Source organism: Sarcophilus harrisii, chromosome 2 (genome assembly GCF_902635505.1).
Source record: "Sarcophilus harrisii chromosome 2, mSarHar1.11, whole genome shotgun sequence".
Lineage (NCBI taxonomy): Eukaryota > Metazoa > Chordata > Mammalia > Dasyuromorphia > Dasyuridae > Sarcophilus > Sarcophilus harrisii.
Genome location: NC_045427.1, coordinates 406,764,369 through 406,783,044, shown reverse-complemented (window position 1 = coordinate 406,783,044; position 18,676 = coordinate 406,764,369). Strand labels below are relative to the sequence as shown.

General features: G+C 37.9%; 1 protein-coding gene and 1 long non-coding RNA gene across 2 annotated transcripts; one reads left to right on the top strand and one right to left on the bottom strand.

Moving 5' to 3' along the window:
* Nucleotides 1-82: 82 nt before the first annotated feature.
* LOC116421669 lies at nucleotides 83-6,435 on the top strand. The gene is made up of 2 exons (XR_004232146.1): nucleotides 83-405; nucleotides 5,908-6,435. It is a non-coding gene; the product is annotated as an uncharacterized LOC116421669 (long non-coding RNA).
* Nucleotides 3,450-14,858, bottom strand: NPM1 (nucleophosmin 1). Its single transcript, XM_031953656.1, has 11 exons — nucleotides 14,623-14,858; nucleotides 13,153-13,232; nucleotides 12,720-12,839; nucleotides 11,207-11,300; nucleotides 10,686-10,792; nucleotides 10,543-10,604; nucleotides 9,627-9,687; nucleotides 9,179-9,262; nucleotides 8,266-8,367; nucleotides 5,575-5,649; nucleotides 3,450-4,491 (listed from the first exon to the last, which is right to left on the bottom strand). The coding sequence occupies exons 1-11, from the start codon at nucleotides 14,678-14,680 to the stop codon at nucleotides 4,453-4,455; spliced, it is 882 nt and encodes a 293-aa protein (XP_031809516.1). The 5' UTR covers nucleotides 14,681-14,858; the 3' UTR covers nucleotides 3,450-4,452.
* Nucleotides 14,859-18,676: the final 3,818 nt, after the last annotated feature.

Here is an 18,676-nt window from a genome sequence, read left to right as displayed (position 1 = left end):
CTGAGGTAATCCTACCTCCCGCCATTCTCCGTTTTAGGGGGCTAGGGACGCCCCCTCCGGGGTCTTTAGTTTTCGACCATTGCTCTAAGTCCAATGGTTCTGGAAACGCACGACTGCCACCTAGCGACCTCTACTCACTTCTGCATCGTCGTACCCTATCATCCTAACAAGCCTGACCTCAACCAAGACCCATCTGGGGCTCTACTTCCCTCGATCCTTTAATCCCTTTACATAGCCCACCCTACCCCATCCCCAGCCCCACCCCTCTGCCATCTTCACCCTCACCCCCGTCATTCAGAAACAGTTGGGGCCCCGGACCTTTTATTTCACTCTTCGTAGATCCTCAAACTGATGGTTCCTGCTCTAGCCAGTCTCTTTACAAAGCGCAGCCTTCTCTCCACATGTGTAAGTTCCCACAGTTGCCTCACCCAGAGATTCATGGTCAAAAAAAAAAAAAAAGAAAGATATTGGTGGGAGGGGTTGAAATTTTAGGTAAAAACATCAAGATAGAACTGTTTTCATTCTGGAATAGTAAAAAATGGTTTTAGGTAACCAATTCAGTTGGTGTGGTAGGGTGGTGATGCTTTATAGCCAAAACAAAAAGCAATGCATCTAAGCCAGGCCTATAGAATCATCATACAATCATACTAGTATAGGTGTCAAGCTGATTGTACCACAAATATTTAGAATAGCTAAGATAACATCAACTTTCAGATTAACAAGTGACAAAGCAAAAGGAGAAAAATCTAAGAGGCCCACCTAAACCTGAGCAATAAAACGTTAAACTGGTGACTAAGTCTGACCCACAAATGGCAGATCTTACTGAGACTAGCACCACCTCTAGTATCTGTCAGGGTCTTACAATTCAGAAAAAGTTTGGTTAGGGATGGACTCTTAGGCCTCAAAATTGCCATATTCAACTAGCTATAAGGCTGAAACTTGCCTGAGTTTTTATGGCAAATTGTCATTTGTTATATTAAGACATCCTAAAGCAAGCCCCAGGTACGAATTTGCTTCTTCAAAGCTCTTACAACTTTCAATTTTGTATCAAAGTCACTTGTGATCTTGGTGTGTAATTTACAATGTACAAAGAATTCCTGTTGGCCAAAACTGCCTTGCCTTATATGAGGTTAAGTGACCTGTCCATGGTCAGAGATTACACAAAGCTTTTTCCTCCCCAAAGCCATCCTTTATTCATTAGGCCATGCCATCCCTCACAGGGCCAGACCCTTAGCATGTGCTTACTTCCTTATAGCTTATTCACTTCTATAGTCAACGTCTTATGACATATCTCTTGTAATACCCAATTCATAGCACTATGGTAAAATGCTTATCATTCCATCTTTTCCCCTAAAGCTGAAAACTCTTACTCCCAAATCTTAGGAAGTGGTTATCCAATTATAAATAGCTTGCACCCAAAAACAAACCTGACTTTCAGAACATTATTGTCAAACACAAATTGCATCTTGTATCTTGCCTCCATCCTTTCAAATCGGCTTCAACCATGAGCAATCTAGGCCAGTTGAAAGGGTTCCTGGTGCAATGAATCCAAAGTAGGACGCAAGTCAAGATCTTCATTCATACAGCTGTGTGACCCCTGGGCTAATCACTTAATCTTAAGACTCCTCTATAAAATGGTATTACTAAGTAAAACCTCCAAAGATGTACAATGCTATTGTACATCTGAAAAACAAAACAACTGAAGGGATAATTTCTGACCAAAATCTAATGTTTTTAAGAGGAAATCCTTTTCACTGAACTAAAAAATCTCAAGACTACCTGATTTCTGAAATCAGCAGACAGACCAATTCCCTTATCAATGAAGTTTACGAAATATTTGACATATCCTTGTAAACTTTTTGTGAAATCAGAATTTTGGGGTTATTCAAATCCTAACTAAGAAATTATAAAGTAAATATGCATGTCTTTCAAATACAACTTGTTGGTTGACAACAGAACCATATCTAACCTAGTATGACAGAGAAATTTCACTTGAAATTGAGTAAAGTTTATAGAAGACCAAAAATATCCCCCCTCTCCTCCAAGAATATCCCTTAACAAAAAGATGTAGGCAAACATGACAGCCTACAAGATTAAATTCTTAATATTTTATGTAGTAGAGCAAAACTGAAAATAACACTTAAAAATCAACTATTTTAAAGGAGAGATACTAGAAGTTACTTCATGGCTCAAAATCTTCAAGACAGTAATGTAAGGTAAACCACCTCAGAAAAACCACCTTTTGATGGATTCTTATCTATTCTGGATATTCCTTCCAAAACGAGTTCATTGCCATCTACTCACACCCGTTTTACATAAATCCTCCAAAGCTTGATGCCAAAATGCTCCATCACCTACAGTATTTCCACCTATCAGAACCAGATTACAAAGTAATTGGGTCTCAATAGAAAAAGTTTATAACTAATGTTGATAACAGTTTAAAAACATATAACTTATATACCTTTTAGTATTCCCCATTCCTATGTTTGACACTAGGGCCTCAAAGTATTAACTCAGCATTGTGAATTCGAGTTGTCTAGATATTAACTAGACCACTTCACAACTTTTTCCTAAATGTATATGCAGCACTCCAAGCTGTTATATGCTGTACCCTGTTAACATATTGTCACTCCATTGCCATTTGGGTCACAATTTATTTACATCTTTTTACCCAGCACCTGGCAAAAAGCAGCCATATAAATTTGATTCACATTCATAGTTTTTAGCATTTATTGGGCCTTTTAAAACACTTATTAATTCATGGATTTCATTTTGAAGATGAACTTGTAGTCAAACAGCTAATAATTAGCAGAGTACATAGGTCTTCCATCACAAAAAATGTCCATTTCTGTTAAAACTAAAAAACCTTGGCAATTAGATTTCTTCCAAAATGTAGTTTTGATATTTGCTTTATGAATAAATGATTTGTTATGGGTTGATAAACCAGCTAAGGCTTAAATCACTTGAATTATTTGATAGGAAAACCAATGAATGAGTGTTCACAAACTTACTGTGCCTGACAAGTTTGTATTCAGCAATGCTTGATGTAACCATTTGGGCTAATATATTAGCATTTTCCAAGCAGATCAGAAAAATCTCATCCTAGAAATTTTTTTTGAAAGAGACCAAAGGGACCAAAAATAGTTTTGTCCCAATGTAAAATACTCAACTTCTATAAGGATTTTGCAGCATGTTCTTGCTTAGGGATCATAGTCATGTGTACTTTAATGCAGATAGAGTGAGCTAGAGAATGAGTTGAATTTGTATCAGTATACTCTTGGAATTTTTGAAGAAATATAATTCAGCTTTTTGGAGGGAGGGGGAAAGTGAGCCAAAACTCCCTCCCCCAGATAAATTGGCAAAGCTTCCAATGTTTTCTGTCACAAAATGCCCTTCAGCTAAACCAAAGTGAGGGTGGACTGTAGGGAGACACAATAAGGAACTCAATAGTCAATTGCAACTTTATATTTCAGGCATTCAAGTATAATATTCAGATACAGTTCCATTTCTAAGAGAAACCATACCAAAGATCCCAGGAAACAGTAAGAAAACATTTGCTACTATACTCCTACATAAGCCAGTTCTGTATGACATGCATCACAAGTATCTGGGTAAGGGAGGAAAGACTGGTTATACTGCTTTAAAACACAGAATTGGCAATCTCATCTTAAACTAGTGAAATGTGAAAGTTAGTTGAAAAGATAAGTTCCAAATAAACAATAAATTCTTAATCAAGTTTTTATTACTCAAGCCACTTTTCCCTAAACTCTTTAACTGTTCCACCTAAAGATTAACTTTAGCTAATTAAGTCTGAGAGGAAACTTGGAATAATGAAGAGAGCTGGCCTTGGAGTCAGGAAGTCCTGGGTTCAAGTCCTGCCTCTGACATTTGCAGAGTGACTTTTTGGAAAGTCACTTAACCTCTCAGTGCCCTCAGGCAAATAAATTATAAATTGGAGAAGGTGCAGATCCACATTGTTAGAGGAAGTCCCTCACCAGGAACTCCCAAAACCAATGCAAATCATTTAAGTCCCATAAAAAACAAATTTAATTTTAAAGCATTACATTTTTAAGTGCCCTTGCATAATCCCAAATCAAGATGGAGATATTCCTTCCCATCCACAAAATAAAGAAACAATATTACTTTATTAAAATACTGAATTTATTTCACATGTATACTTTGTCTCCCCACCATTTCCATTTGTCTGACCACCACTACTACTATGCCCTATCATAACATTCCATACATACTTAAATGAAGCAAAGGGTGGAGTTCCATCTTTGAAAACTAAACAGGCATTTTGGACAACACATTCTTGGCAAAGTAATCTGGACGACATTTATCAGACACGGTAGGGAAAGTTCTCACTCTGCATTATAAAAAGGACAGCCAGATATCAACTGTTACAGAAATAAGACGGAAAATTTTAACAAACTGTTCAAACTTATTTTCTTAAAGAGATTTCCTCCACAGCCAGAGATCTTGAATAGCCTGAAAATGAAAAAAGAAAAAAGTGGTCAAAGAACTCAACAGCACATAGAAATTAATAAATTAAATGTCTTTTTGCACAATTTTTTATTTTTCCCCCTTCTCTGCTGTTAAGGTTCACAACTGCAAGAGACAATGAAGATTAAATATTAGGATTAAAAATTTAAGAGATTTATAATTGGTTCACAAAAATACTTTTAACACTATGACTTCTTAAAAAAGAGATTAAGGTTTTTTTTTTTTTTTTAAAGTTGTTACCTGACATATATCAAAGCTTTAAAAATCCCATCTATAAAAGGATTTTCAGCAAAGGAAAGCAAGAGGAAGGGTGGGGACCAGTTTGGCAAACACTGGTTGAACTTCATATGCCCCTGACTTATGTCAGATCAACTTCTGTAGTGAAAGTTAAAACTGCCTTCACAACATTTTCTCACAAATTTGTGATTGTTGAGAAGATACTTGGAACAAGTCAACTCTAAACCAGTGAAAGGAGTCAGGAAAACACAAAACTTTCTTCCAGTGACAAAATTATTTTAGTTACAGGAATTGAGAAAAATTTAACACAGGTTTAACTTAATGCAGTTGAGTAATAACTAATTCAGTGCAACTTGCTTCCTGATTCCATTTTTTTGGCTTGAATGATTTAAGTTAGTTGACTTTGGGAAGAAGGTAATATAGTTCCCATAAGGTCTAACAGAGAAGTTCCCCCACCCCATCCCCTTACCCCCCAAAAGAAAGCTAAGACCAGACTGGCCCAAGTGGCCAAATTCAGCAGCAAGGAAAACCACAACTCATTTCCTTAGCCAATATGGTGCCAAAAGTAAAGTTCTGTGGGTTTAGTAACCAAGAGATAATTTACCAACCATACAAAAGCTGGAAAAAATGTACTAAAATATTAACTTCTTAAACTCTGCCAACTAAATCCCTAAAACAACTTCGATTTATTTAATCTGAAGTATTGTCTGTGGTTAGGAACCTTTTTAAATAAGCCAAAATGTGAAGATTAAAAGTGCAGAAAGAGAATCACAATAAATCATGATGAAAAACTTATTTGGATTTTGTCAAGTTCCCAGAAAATTCAGTTACCTCCTGATCAGACATCCGGAAGCAATTCTTTACATAGTTGATGAATTTGCCTTCCACTTTTGGGAGGGAACCACCCTATAGACAAAAAACCATAAAAGATTAAACACAAAAATACACCTAATATAGGTTTATACCAAGATGCCTCCCAGATGAAGAAACAGGTTGCTAGTAATCAAAAATTTGCATCCAAATGGTCCCTGAAAGGATTGCTGTTCTCAACTGACATTTATAAGAACTTAGAGGAAGATGCTATTATCCCCATCTGAATGTTAGATGGGTATTAAAAGTATAAAGGCAGGGTTTAAACTGTTCTTCCTATTTCTTATTTTCTAGCCACTGCACATCATTGTGGTTTCATGTAAAAATCATGTCATTTTACTCAACATGTGTGGAGTCTCATTCTCCAAAAGAGGAAAACCTACATTCAAATCTCACCTGATACATATTGGCCATAAGCCTAACTCACAATTTATATGCTTCAGGAAATTTTCTAAGACTAAAGTTGAAGAGGAAGTGCTAACTTGCAGTGAGTTTCCTCATCTGGAAGCAGCTCAGAAGTGCAGCTTCTATCTCTATATGCAAAGTACCATTAAGACGCCAAACGTAGGGGCAGCTAGGTGGATAAAAGTATCAGCCCTGAAGTCAGAAGACCTGAGCTTCAAATCAACACTTCCTGGCCTTGTGACCCTGAGCAAGTCATTTAACCCCAACTGCCCCAGCACACAAACACAAAAATACAAAGGTCAGGACATGCATGTTCACCAGATGGAAGAATCTGAGATAAATTACATTTAAGGTCAACTACATTTTAAATTGCTGCAAAGTGCTGAGTGCAAGCATAAGGACTGGTTATAGTTGGGATGCTCAGGAAAAAACTGATTATTGAAGAAAATGAGATTACCATCAAGTAAAGACTGAGACTAACTATCCTTCCAAGAACAGGAAGCTGGGGAAGTACTTCTATGGAATGAATGCAATAGAGAATTAAGTGCCTTTTGCCTTAAGGATGAAAGGGACAGTGCATTATACGAACTTGGAACTGGTACAATTTATAGAACACCTTCAAAGACAAATTCATTAAAGGGTTAATAAGTCATTATTTTAATGATCCAACATGATTGAAAAGCTACATAATTTTGGACATGGCCTGGTCAATACTTTAGTTATGTACCTGTACATGGTTACAAGGGAATGTTTTTAAATAGGAATTGTGCAAAAGATGTGTGCATGAGTGTAAAGATAAAATAAATGCTTATTAATGGGGAAAAAAAAAGGGATTCCTTTTTTTTTTTTTTTTTTTTGAAGATAATAAATTTAGTGCCATTGTCTCAGAGACCAAGCAACAATTGGTTAAATAGCTTGGTATAGAAAAGTTACTTTTATGACCCAAATGACTTGTCAGTTGAGATAATGCCCAAATGTAACTTTATTCTCTGCTGTGGAAATTGAAAATAGTTGACTTTGTAATAGTTAAAAGCAAAATTTAAGTTCCAAGAGTAATCCGGAACCATGCCCAAAAAATTATCAAACTGCATACCCTTTGACCCAGCAGTGCTACTACTGGGCTTATACCCCAAGGAGATACTAAAGAAGGGAAAGGGACCTGTATGTGCCAAAATGTTTGTGGCAGCCCTGTTTGTAGTGGCTAGAAACTGGAAAATGAATGGATGCCCATCAATTGGAAAATGGCTGGGTAAATTGTGGTATATGAATGTTATAGAATATTATTGTTCTGTAAGAAATGACCAGCAGGATGAATACAGAGAGGCTTGGAGAGACTTACATGAACTAATGCTAAGTGAAATAAGCAGAACCAAGAGATCATTATATACATCAACAACGATACTGTATGAAGGTGTACTCTGATGGAAATGGATTTCTTTGACAAAAGTCCTAATTCAGTTTCAATTGGATCAATGATGGACAAACAGCTACACCCAAAGAAAAAAACACTGGGAAATGAATGTATAAACTGTTTGCATTTTTTGTTTTTCTTCCCGGGTTATTTTTTACCTTCTGAATCCAATTTCTCCCTGTGCAACAAGAAAACCATTTGGTTCTGCACACAAATATTATATCTAGGATATACTATGATATATTCAACATATACAGGACTGCTTGCCATCTAGGGAGGGGATGGAGGGTGGGAGGGAAAAATCGGAACAGAAGTGAGTGCAAGGGATAATGTTGTAAAAAAAAATTACCCTGGCATGGGTTCCGTCAATAAAAAGTTATTCTAATAAAATAAAATAAAATTTAAAAAAAATTTTAAGTTCCAAAATGAAAAACATTTCTAAACTCCATTTTCAAAGTTACATGGATGGGAAAAAGTATTTTGAATTCAGTTATAGAACTAAAAGCAATCTGTGAAAATTACAATATAATAGTTAAACCTCATTCTTTAGTCAATATTATTAAGGACTTTAAAAAAGCAATCCTCCGGAAAAAAAATAAGTTCATGGCTATAGTGTTTTCTAAACCTCCAACGCCCTCTGCTGGTTTTTCTGCATGCTATTCAAATACAAATTAAGAGATCCATTTTGAAATTAAAAATTCTCCCCCAAAACCAAAATTCAAGTCTTTTTAATCTCATACTAGAACAAATTCCAGGGGGAAACTCCCAAAGGATATAAGCAAGTGAAAATGCCTACTAAAGGTTATTCCTAGCTCCCTAAGTAAAAACAATCTCACCTTTTCAATGCTTGCCTGCATTTTTGCTTTAATATCCTCTAGAGAAGTGGGTCCTTTCGGAGTCTTGGGAGTCTTGTCCTGCTTTTTGAAGGATTCTTGACCCTAAATATTTTTGGAGATGAAAGTTTAAATTATATATACACATTTTAAAATACACCACAAAAAACATTTCTTCACCTAATCCAAACTGAAATAGTTATAAAAGTAGTTATGTTATTAAATACTTAAAATGAATAAAGTCCTGTCTCTGTCTTTATAGTACCAATTATATATATATATGAGAGAGAGAGAGAGAACACACGAGAACACTAAGGCTAATAGAGCAGACCTACAGGACAAGGCCCTAAAATTTCCCCCAAAACTTTTTTTAATCAGTAGTATGTCAAACTGCTCAAGAATACTACACCTTAAAAAAATTTTTTTAATTACAGTTGCTTTCCTTCCTCCAATATTTTCATTCTATACCCTTCTTAAATGCATGTTGCTTTCGAACAGGATGATAGACTTTAGAGCTTGGAGATACATAGTTTAACTCCCATATTTTACATGAGCCACAAAAAGTGGCAGACAAAGCTGGCATTGAAAATAAGGTCTCTCCCGAATCTAAAATTCATTGCTTTCTATTAACTATTAACAATATCCCCATTATCCACTTTACTGATCAAAGAGTGGCTTAGTAGAGTAGACAGGACTGAGGAAGATCCTCAGTGAAAAAAGAGTTCAGGTCTTTTGCAGGTTATGTGGACAAGTCACTTACAACTTCTAGCACTCTAAGAAACTGTAAATTTCAAGTATGATATTGGTAAAGTGGAGTTCCTTGTATCAATGAAACACAGTTGTAGTCTCTATTTCTTGGATTAGATTAGTTCTATGAAGTTGGTGGTAGTATTACGAGTTATTTCTGATTACTTACTTTTGATTTTGGTGTGGACGGCTTTGAATCTTTTCCATTCTGGTTTGACTTTTGTGCATTTTTTGCTGCAGTATCCCGAATAGACTACAAATGCAAATTCAAATCTTTAACAATAAAGAACCCCTAAAGATCTTGTTCATAGAATTTTCTCAAAGGAACACAAAAAACCCATTAGTATTTAAGGTTCTCTTCCCCAGATCACAATGTATGTATATTATGACATATTCCAAAATACCCATATGGAACTCAGAGCTTTATTCCATTTAAACCCACCAAACTTGTTTCACAAGTGCCTGCTGAGACTTACTCTGGTAAGGCTTGTTCCATATTAAAACCCAAGCCTTGTCTCATAAAGTCTAGTTTAAATGTTAAATACACCACAAATTTAACAATTAGGAATTCTGAGATGAAATGTCATTAGCTGTGGCTCTGTGATAAGAACACTCACTTTCTTCACTGGAGGGGTCTTTTCTTCACTTTCCTCATCTTCAAAGTCATCATCATCATCACTATAAAAATAATGTTTTAACAAATTATATGTACTTTAAAAAAAAAACCCAACTTGAAAATACAGCCCCATTTTTGCTACCTTTCAAATCATTGATTTTTTTAAAACTCAGTTAACTTTAGGAGCCCCATCCTATAGTTTTGTATACCCTTTTTAACAAAGTCCTATTATAGTATATCAGTATTGTTTTTAACCTGTTGTCAAGGTTCTCAAGATTTGCTTTCAATTTGTAAAAAATCTACACTATCCCATTTGCAACCAGTCTTTTTATTTTTAGTGAAAATATTTTTTTCTGGTTATTGAAACAGATCTAAGATACGTAATCACAGTTTTAGAACTTGTTCAATGATAATAAACCTTTATTCAATGTCCTGTTTTGATATATATATATCTAGCTTTCTTTAAGGTCAGTAAATCTAAAGACACCATTATGAAAATATGTATTCAACCTATTAGATATAATAACATGATAAAAAGTCTACCAATTTTCATGTTATATATCAAGATTATTCCTTTTGTTGCTATATATTTAATCTCATTACACAATTATGAACAAAACTATTTTGCAGAAACTTGAGGTAAAAAAATCTGTCCGTAACATGTAAATTTTGACCTTTCTACAAGTCCAAAGAAAAATTTGCCAATTATTTATTGAACCATAGATTAAACCTTCCTTATACAGGATTCCCCCCCCCCCCCCAAAAAAAAAATCCTGGGCAGTTCAATACTTTTATTCATCAATTTCTTCCCATGAGCATGCAGGATATTTAATGCTGGAGTGACAAACCAGAACTTAGAAAAATTCTATTTGGGTTTTCATAAAACAATACTTCCGCCCGAAACAAAAACTACTTACTCTTCATCATCATCATCTTCCTCATCATCATCTTCATCTTCTTCAGACAATTTGACCTTTTTCTTTAAAGAAATTGAAACAAAAATAATTATCCTAATGGACAAACAGTTTACAAACATCAGGATATAAAGTTGCAATTATACCTGTGGAACCTTGCTAGCAACTCCAGGAGCAGATCTCTTGCCTGACATATTTAAGAGTTTCATGTCATCTTCTTCTTCATCATCCGATTCTGCATCTTCCTCCAGTGCTAAGAGAGAATTTTATGTGTTAAGAATGTGCTAATCATGGCTAAATTTAAATTATAAGTACTTAGTTCGGGAGGAAAAGCGCTGAACGAATTATAGTCCTACAATCCAGACCCAAAATATGCTCCAGGAAGTCAGATTCTAACTCTTTAGTTATGCTAGTACAAATAAACAATATTTAAGAAACCTGAAGTTAACTTGTAAGTTGAAGAACTGAAATCTTTAATTTGAAAGGAGCCATAAGCAATCCTCACTAACATAATAATCTTAGTCATAAAAGCATGACAAGTTGCATTTAAAAAATAACAAAATTTTAGAGAATTTTTTTAAGCTGAGCATTTAAGAAAAGCAAACAGGCATGGATAATTTGACAAGTAAATGAGCACCATTTTTAAGGCACATGAGAGACTACATACCTACTAGGTGCTGGCCACTCACATGTACAGGCCCTGAACCACATTTCAACCGTAAAACTACTGGTGGTGTGATCTCAAAGCCACCTAGAGAAACCTGGGATAAATAAAATCAGTCAATTTATTGCCAAACACTATAGAGGATAAATAACATGGGAAGAATATCAAGACCCTTGTAAACATTTAAAGGTCCACGTTTATTTTCCCAAACATAATTCAAATTCATATTAAGTCACTTAGAAAATAAGTTAAAGCCATGAAAAACAAGCAAAATTTTTCATAATGTTTTATCCCTTTCTTTCAAACCATTACTAGAGCTAAATTACCATAGCCAACTTACTTGCATTCTCTGGGCTTTTTTGATAATACTAACCAATGAAATTATATTTATATCTGAAGCATGTAGGTGCACAAGGGCCCTCGCATTTGGTCATGACTGATACTGGATTTTTAGTGGCAGCTTGGAAAACTTGCAATCTGGAAAAGGCTTCAGGTATAGGCCTTATGACCCTATATTCAAGAACTACCCTAGATGAATTTAAGAAGCTTATAATGCTATAATATAAGAATGCAAATCAGGTACTAAATGTTTTTGACTATTAATCCATGAAACACAATAAAATCTACATTAAATACTATTTTCCATACACTACAAAGGAAAAAAAAAATAAAACTATCTTTATACTTAAGAAATTTGCATCTAACTGTACAAAATGAAATCTCAAATTTGAAGGGAAGTACCAGCAGCTAAGAATGAAAAAGGCTTCGTAACAGAATTTGATCTTAATTTTAAAGGAAACTAAAAGTGAAAAGTAAGGAAATATACTGAAGATTTAAGCAACAAGTACTACAGAATAATGAAATACTAAATTATAGTAAGTTCCTTATTTGGTTCCACTGTCATTCACTAAAACTACTAATTTAGCATAAGTGCACAAACAGAACCAGGAATATACTACTTCCCCAACTAGCAATGGACTTGAGAAATACAAATATCCCCGAAATGAAATCAAATTGAAATGTATTTTATTATCTAAGTCACATATAGTTTATCAATTGAGAGATAATATGTAGTGAATACTCAAGACCTGTGAATAGTATTTGCAGGCCAATGTTTCAGTCAGACAACCCAAGATGAAGTTCCAGTCTGATATACTGGCTACTTTAACTCTGGGATCAAGTATATTGGGCAAGAACTTACCTTCCTAATGCTCTAGGCAACTCTTAAGACTAACTTGAAAAAGAACTTGCATTAGTAAATTGAAAATTATACTTAATTCACTTCTAACCTTAGAGGATGTAAAAACTTTAAAAGGTCAGTTATCAAGTCTAGCACTGGGGAAAAGAAAAAAAAAATGCACCAAAGTATCACAGAACATTGGTATGAACTTCTATTGGGGACATGGGAAAAGAATGGCAAAAATGTGAATTACTAAAGATTACAATCAATGGATTGATCTGTCACTTGAACATCTATCTCAAAATAATCAGAGAAAAAATTTTAAAAATTTCTTACCGTAGGTTGCACAGACATTTTCAAAGATGCCAGCGTTACTTTAATTGGGTTGCCTTCATAGTTCAGTGCCTCTGCTTCAACAATATGCAATTCATCCTTTGCACCAGCCCCTAAACTCACCTGTAAATGAAGGGAAAGGAAAAACTTTAGTAATTCAATTTCCCTAGTCCCTAGATCAAGTGGGTAGCTTGATGACAGAATGACCAACCAAAACTTGCTGCATGCAGTATCACTAAGTCTGCCATTTCTGAAACTTTAGAGCACAAATTAGATTGATCCCCCTCCCCCAATTTTGAATACCCACGCGACTATTCTTGACCTTGTATGAATAGAATGATAAGTTATTACTCAATTAATAGAATTTAAAAGTTTTTTTTATCATATTAAATGAACAACAAGATGCAAAAGGTAAATTTAATGAAGATTTACTTACAGTCCTCAATGACAACTGGTGCTCATTTTCGTCATTATCTACTTTAAAATGATAATCTTTATCAGCCTTTAGTTCACAACCTGCAAAGGAACAAGGCCATAGTTTTTTTTTTTTTTAACCAGATACTCCATACCCCGTAAGTAGCCACATTCATCCCCTAAAATTTCAACATTATCATATCTCTTAATCTGAGCCTCAAGTTTAATCACCTGCAAGAATAAAGGCTAATATAATCTTAAAGCTGCATGGAAGAATCAGTTTATTAAAAAGCTCAATGAATACTAATGTTTTTAAATCTATAAAAAATTTAAACTGAGTCGTAAATTCCTATGTAGGAATTGGGCAAATTTATACTTGTAATTTCCCCCAAGTAGAATTTGGTATTTGTTTCAGAGTGAGGGAGGCCCATTCTGTTGTACAAAAACAGGTTGGGGGGAGGTGTGGGAGGGGACCTGAATCTTTTAAGTATTTTTTTCAGATTCTTATCAACCTTAAAAATGTGCTCAACTTGTTTCATCCAAGAAACATTTTCAACGTAGGAGGGATGCCACAAAGACTCCCTCTGCCCAAAAAGGCTATCTTATCGCTTGAGGTAGACATAATGTTCCCATAATGGGAATAGTTGAATACAAAATGATACAAGCTGTTGGACAGGTTCACCAAGGATGAAATTGTAACATATATCGCTACTAGTCCCTAAGACTAAAAAACATCCAGGCGAAAACTCCTTTCCGTGCTATTTCTACCACAGACGAGATTTTTGCATTTATGGGCCCCCAACCCTAGGGGGGGTGGAGAACCTACATTTCCCCAAGCTCTGCAGCACACCCACGTACAGGGGCCGTGGGCCCCGGATCCTCCACAAGTGCCTTCCGCCCTCAGCCGAGGCCTCGAGGGCGCCACGTGCTTCTTGCAGGCGTCCGCAGCACCAATGTTTTCTGCCCACGTGCCCCACCCCCCGGTAACGGGCCCAGCAACCGTGGCAACCAAGCGGGTCCCTGCAGAGATGCGGCTGCGCGGTTACGCTGGTGGCCTTATTAGAGACGGGAGGAGGCCGAGCTCAACTAGCCTAGACGCAAGGTTCTCGCCGACCCCTCCCTAAAACTCTCATCCTCATCGGCTCCACAGAAAAACAAATCCGGGCCTTTCGGCCATCGTCCCCCCCCCCCCACCTACGCCAGGCCTGCAGCCTTCGCCTCCACGGTCCCCTCCGCATCCGTCACCAGTCATCCCCCCCACCCGGCATCAAATCCTTTCTCCGACTTCCCCACCCCCACCCCCGCTACAAACAAGCTGCTCCCTGGCCGCTGGACCTATGGTCTGCATTTTGGGGCCAGGCTTCCAGTCCTCAGGGCCCATCTAAGGCCCGGGATCGGTTCTCCCCCCCCACACACATACACACAGGCCCAGGATCGCGGCTGGCCGCCCCGCCCCCAACCCTGCAGCTGCCTCCAAATACACAGCCGTTACCGAAGAGGAAATTCTGAGGCCGGAGGGGGCTCATATCCATTTCCATTGAGTCCTCCATTTCAGCAGCGATACTGAGGCGAGAAGAGCAGTGCGAAGAGTAAAAGCGAAGACGCGGACGGACAGATCGACTCTAGCTCCCGAGGGGCTCCGCTCTGGACGGAATCACACCAAGGAAAGGACGCGGGCTCACTGCGCACACATATAGTCCCTCACAGATCTCGCGAGATCTTTTACCGTGAGCACATGCACGGCCGGTCGGTCTCGCTCTCTGCGCGCCCTCGTCTAGCAGCTGCCGTAAGGGTTTGGGGCGCGCGACGCGGCCTGCCTCCTCCGCCGGCGCGCTCCCGACGTCACCCGGAACGAGCTCTGCGCCGCCATGTCCGTGGCCCGACCACGCTCAGGAGCACACGAGCACGCGGCCGGCGGGCGCTTTAGACCTTTGCGCGGCCCCGACACAGAAAAAAAGTGCGCTGCCGACCCTGCGCAAAATGGCGGCGACGGCCCCCCCTCCCACTCCGGGTTCCTCGGCATTTTAGTGTTCTTTTCGGAGAAGTCAGTCAGACACGAAGGACCCCTACCCCCTCCCCTCTGATCGGTGTGGGTCCGTTTGGTTAAGGCTTCAGCCTCGGTTATCCATGACCTCCTTCCCCCATTCCCCGAAGCCTCGGAGAAGAATCCGGAGGAAATGGAGTCCGACAAGGCATTTGCTTGCCTTCGCGGGGCTCACATTTACTCCATCTGCCAACCAAGAACCGTAGTCGAGGTAGCCAGCCACTTTCCGGCTCCAAAGAGAGCCTGAAGTGTTCTTGATGGTGAGGTTCAGCAACCTGAGCATTTTGTGACCCCCTGGACCACACCGTGCCAGCCAAGCCCTTCTGTTCGGTTTTCTTGGCTGGATTGCCATTTCTTTCCCCAGCCCATCTTACAGGTGAGGACGCTGAGGCACACCGGGGGCAGTGACCTGCCCTGGATCACGCAGCCAGAAGTTAGCGAGGCTCCGTCCTAAGAATAGGTCTGGCGCCCTTCCCCCGCACTGCTTAGCTGCCATGAAGGAATAGGAGAGGTCTTTAGCCCGCTTTTCTTATTTCAGTTTCCGCAGAAACCTGCGCCCAGAGTAGGGCAGTGATTTGCCCGCAAGTCGCCTAAGTAGCAGACCCAGAATTTTAAGTCGCTCTCTGTGATTGTTGTCTTCTGATTTCGGACCCTGTGTACTTTCATCGTACTAGGCTGCTCTCCCCGTCACACCGGGCTCTAGATTGTACTCCGTTGCACTGAAGTATGATGTGCTAGTAAGGACTATATGCCTTTAAAGTAAGCCGTTGCTTGTAATATCATATAATATAAATAGGTAGAGCTGGGAGACAAATGAACAAAACCAAGAAATCTATAAGAAAATGAATAAGATCATATCTGGGAGATTAGTCTCCCATTACATCAAAAGCACATTCTTTTATGCCGGTGTTGTGGTGGATGCTACGAGACTCCCATCATCGTGGAAGAATTAAGATTACAAATAATTAAAGGGGAAAACAAATGTGAGCCAAGGCAAGCTGCATGGAGCTAGTAACAACGACGTGGCACTGAAGAGGAGATCAAGGGCACATATGAATGAAAAAGGGAATGGGATTGATCTTGTAATGAGAACCAACAGATTGATAACCTGATTTAAACTGGTTCCCCTGAGATTTTTTTTTTCTTTTTCTTTTTTTTTTCTTTTTAAATGAAAGGAAGGCCTATAGCATATCGGACAAATCCTCTTAATATCTCAGGATAAAAGCTGGAGGGAATGGTAGGGTCAAAGTAAGACTTTTTTTTGTGTGTGTGTTAAAGTTCTTTATTTTCAAAACATATGCATGGATAATTTTTCAACATTGACCCTTGCAAAATCTTGTGTTCCCAATTTCCCCTTCCTTCCACCCCCTCCCATGGATGACGAGTCATCCAATATATGTTAAACATGTTAAAATATACATTAAATCCAATATGTACATACATATTTATGTCTTGCTGCACAAGAAAAATCAGATAAAAAAGGGAAAAAATGAAAAAATAAAATGCAAGCAAACAACAAAACGAGTGAAAATGCTATGTTGTGATCCACCTTCAGTTCCTACAGTCCTCTCTCTGCAGACTCTCTTTATCATTAAACAATTGGAACTTTGAATCATCTCATTGTTGAAAAGAGCCATGTCCATCAGAATTGATTATCATGTAATCAATGATCTCCTGGTTCAGCTCTTTTCACAAAGCAAAACTTTTAAGGACATGTTAGACTAACATTGAGGCAGAATTGATTATCATGTAATCAATGATCTCCTGGTTCTGCTCTTTTCACAAAGCAAAACTTTTAAGGACATGTTAGACTAACATTGAGGCAGAATTGATTATCATATAATCAATGATCTCCTGGTTCTGCTCTTTTCACAAAGCAAAACTTTAAAGGACATGTTAGACTAACATTAAAACTATCCTACGTTTATTGGATAGATTGCTGAGTCTGGAATCAGGAAGACCTGAATTCAAATCTAGCCTCAGACACTTATTAATTGCATAACTGAGCAAATCCTCTGCCTTAATTCACTGGGGGAAAAAAAAAAAGTAGCAAACCACTTCAGTATTTCTGCCAAGAAAATCCCATGTCCAATATGGTTCATAAAGTGTGGAACTGAACAACAACAAAGACTCTTAACATTTTGTAAACATTGAGAAGGGAACCAGTAGTCAAGAAGAAGCCGAAGATGATGTAATAGAGTTCCCATTCTGTCATCAAGGAGCTATCAATCAAAAAGTACTTAAGTCTTACTATTCACCTGGAACTGTGCTAAGTACTGGGGATATTAAAAAAAAAATTAGTCTGTTCTCAGGAAATTTACATTCTATATGTGTGATTTAGAACACAAGCAGAAGCATTAACCTTGTTAAGAAGAGCGACTTCATCCCCCTAAGAAATACATAGGAAAGAAGTGAAGAAATACAGAAGTTTGAGTTTTGGGGGGTTGGTTTTCAGAAGTTTTGAGATTTTTTTTTTAATATCTTGGGAACCAAGGTTATCAAGAGAAAGGGAGTAAATAACTTTGGAGGTTTGATGAGAGGAGTTTAGAACAGTCTTTCCGGGTGTATGATAGTGAAATAGTGAAGAATAAAAGGATCACTGTGCAATGGTAAAGGCCCAGTTAAGATTAGATAATAGAAATATGTAGCAGTCTCAGCACAATAACTTGTCTTTCTTCAGTAGCATCCAGCAACTCAAAAAATCAGAGCAGAAAAAGCAAATGGTCATGGTAACCCAGGCTGGTTGCAGCTATGGAAGGACAGAGGACAAGGGCAGAGTACAATGCATAGGGGAACTGGTTATTATGTAAGGCCAAGATTGAGAGGAGAAAAAGGGAAACCAGAACTCTCAGTCTGTGAGACCAGGGAAGAATAGAAGAACTGAAGGTAGTGGTAAGGCTATAGATAAGAGTTCAGACTGGTGGGAAGGGGAAGGGCATAGAAAGAGGAAGGGAATGGGATTATACTAATAGTGGTAAATTTGAGTTTAAGGCTTGGATGTTGCACAGTTTTTGAGTATGAATTCTCTTTCTCTCATACACACTGGGTGACATAGGCCGCAGTTCCTCTGACCTTTAGTGTCTATATTTGAAAAATGAAGGATTTGTCAGAGGTTCCTTCCAACAAGAAGATTCTGTACTATTAATAGTAGTAACTAATCCATTGTTGGTGAAGTTGTGAATTGATCCAACCATTCTGGAAAGCAATTTGTAACTATGCCCGAAAGGCTATCAAACTGTACATACCCTTTGATCCAGCAATTAGCACTGCTGGATCTATATACCAAAGACATCAAAAGGGGAGGTCGGGGGCTGAAGGATCTATTTGCACAAAGATTTTTATAACAGCTCTTTTTCCAAAGAATGTCTATCAATTGGAAAATGCTTAAACAAGCTGTGATATAGGATTGTGATGGAATATTATTACTCTATTAAAAAATGACAAGCAGAATGATTTCAGAAAAACCTGGAAAGATTCACAGGAACTGATGCAAAGTGAAGTA

Excerpts from the sequence above, each read along its gene's own strand:
- NPM1 (XM_031953656.1), bottom strand. The coding sequence starts at position 14,680 with ATGGAGGACTCAATGGAAATGGATATGAGCCCCCTCCGGCCTCAGAAT. Across the intron at positions 12,840-13,152 it reads ACCAGTTGTCATTGAGGACT|GTGAGTTTAGGGGCTGGTGC; the intron begins GTAAGTAAATCT and ends CTTCATTTACAG. Across the intron at positions 9,688-10,542 it reads GAAGATGATGATGATGAAGA|TGATGATGATGATGACTTTG; the intron begins GTAAGTAGTTTT and ends TTATTTTTATAG.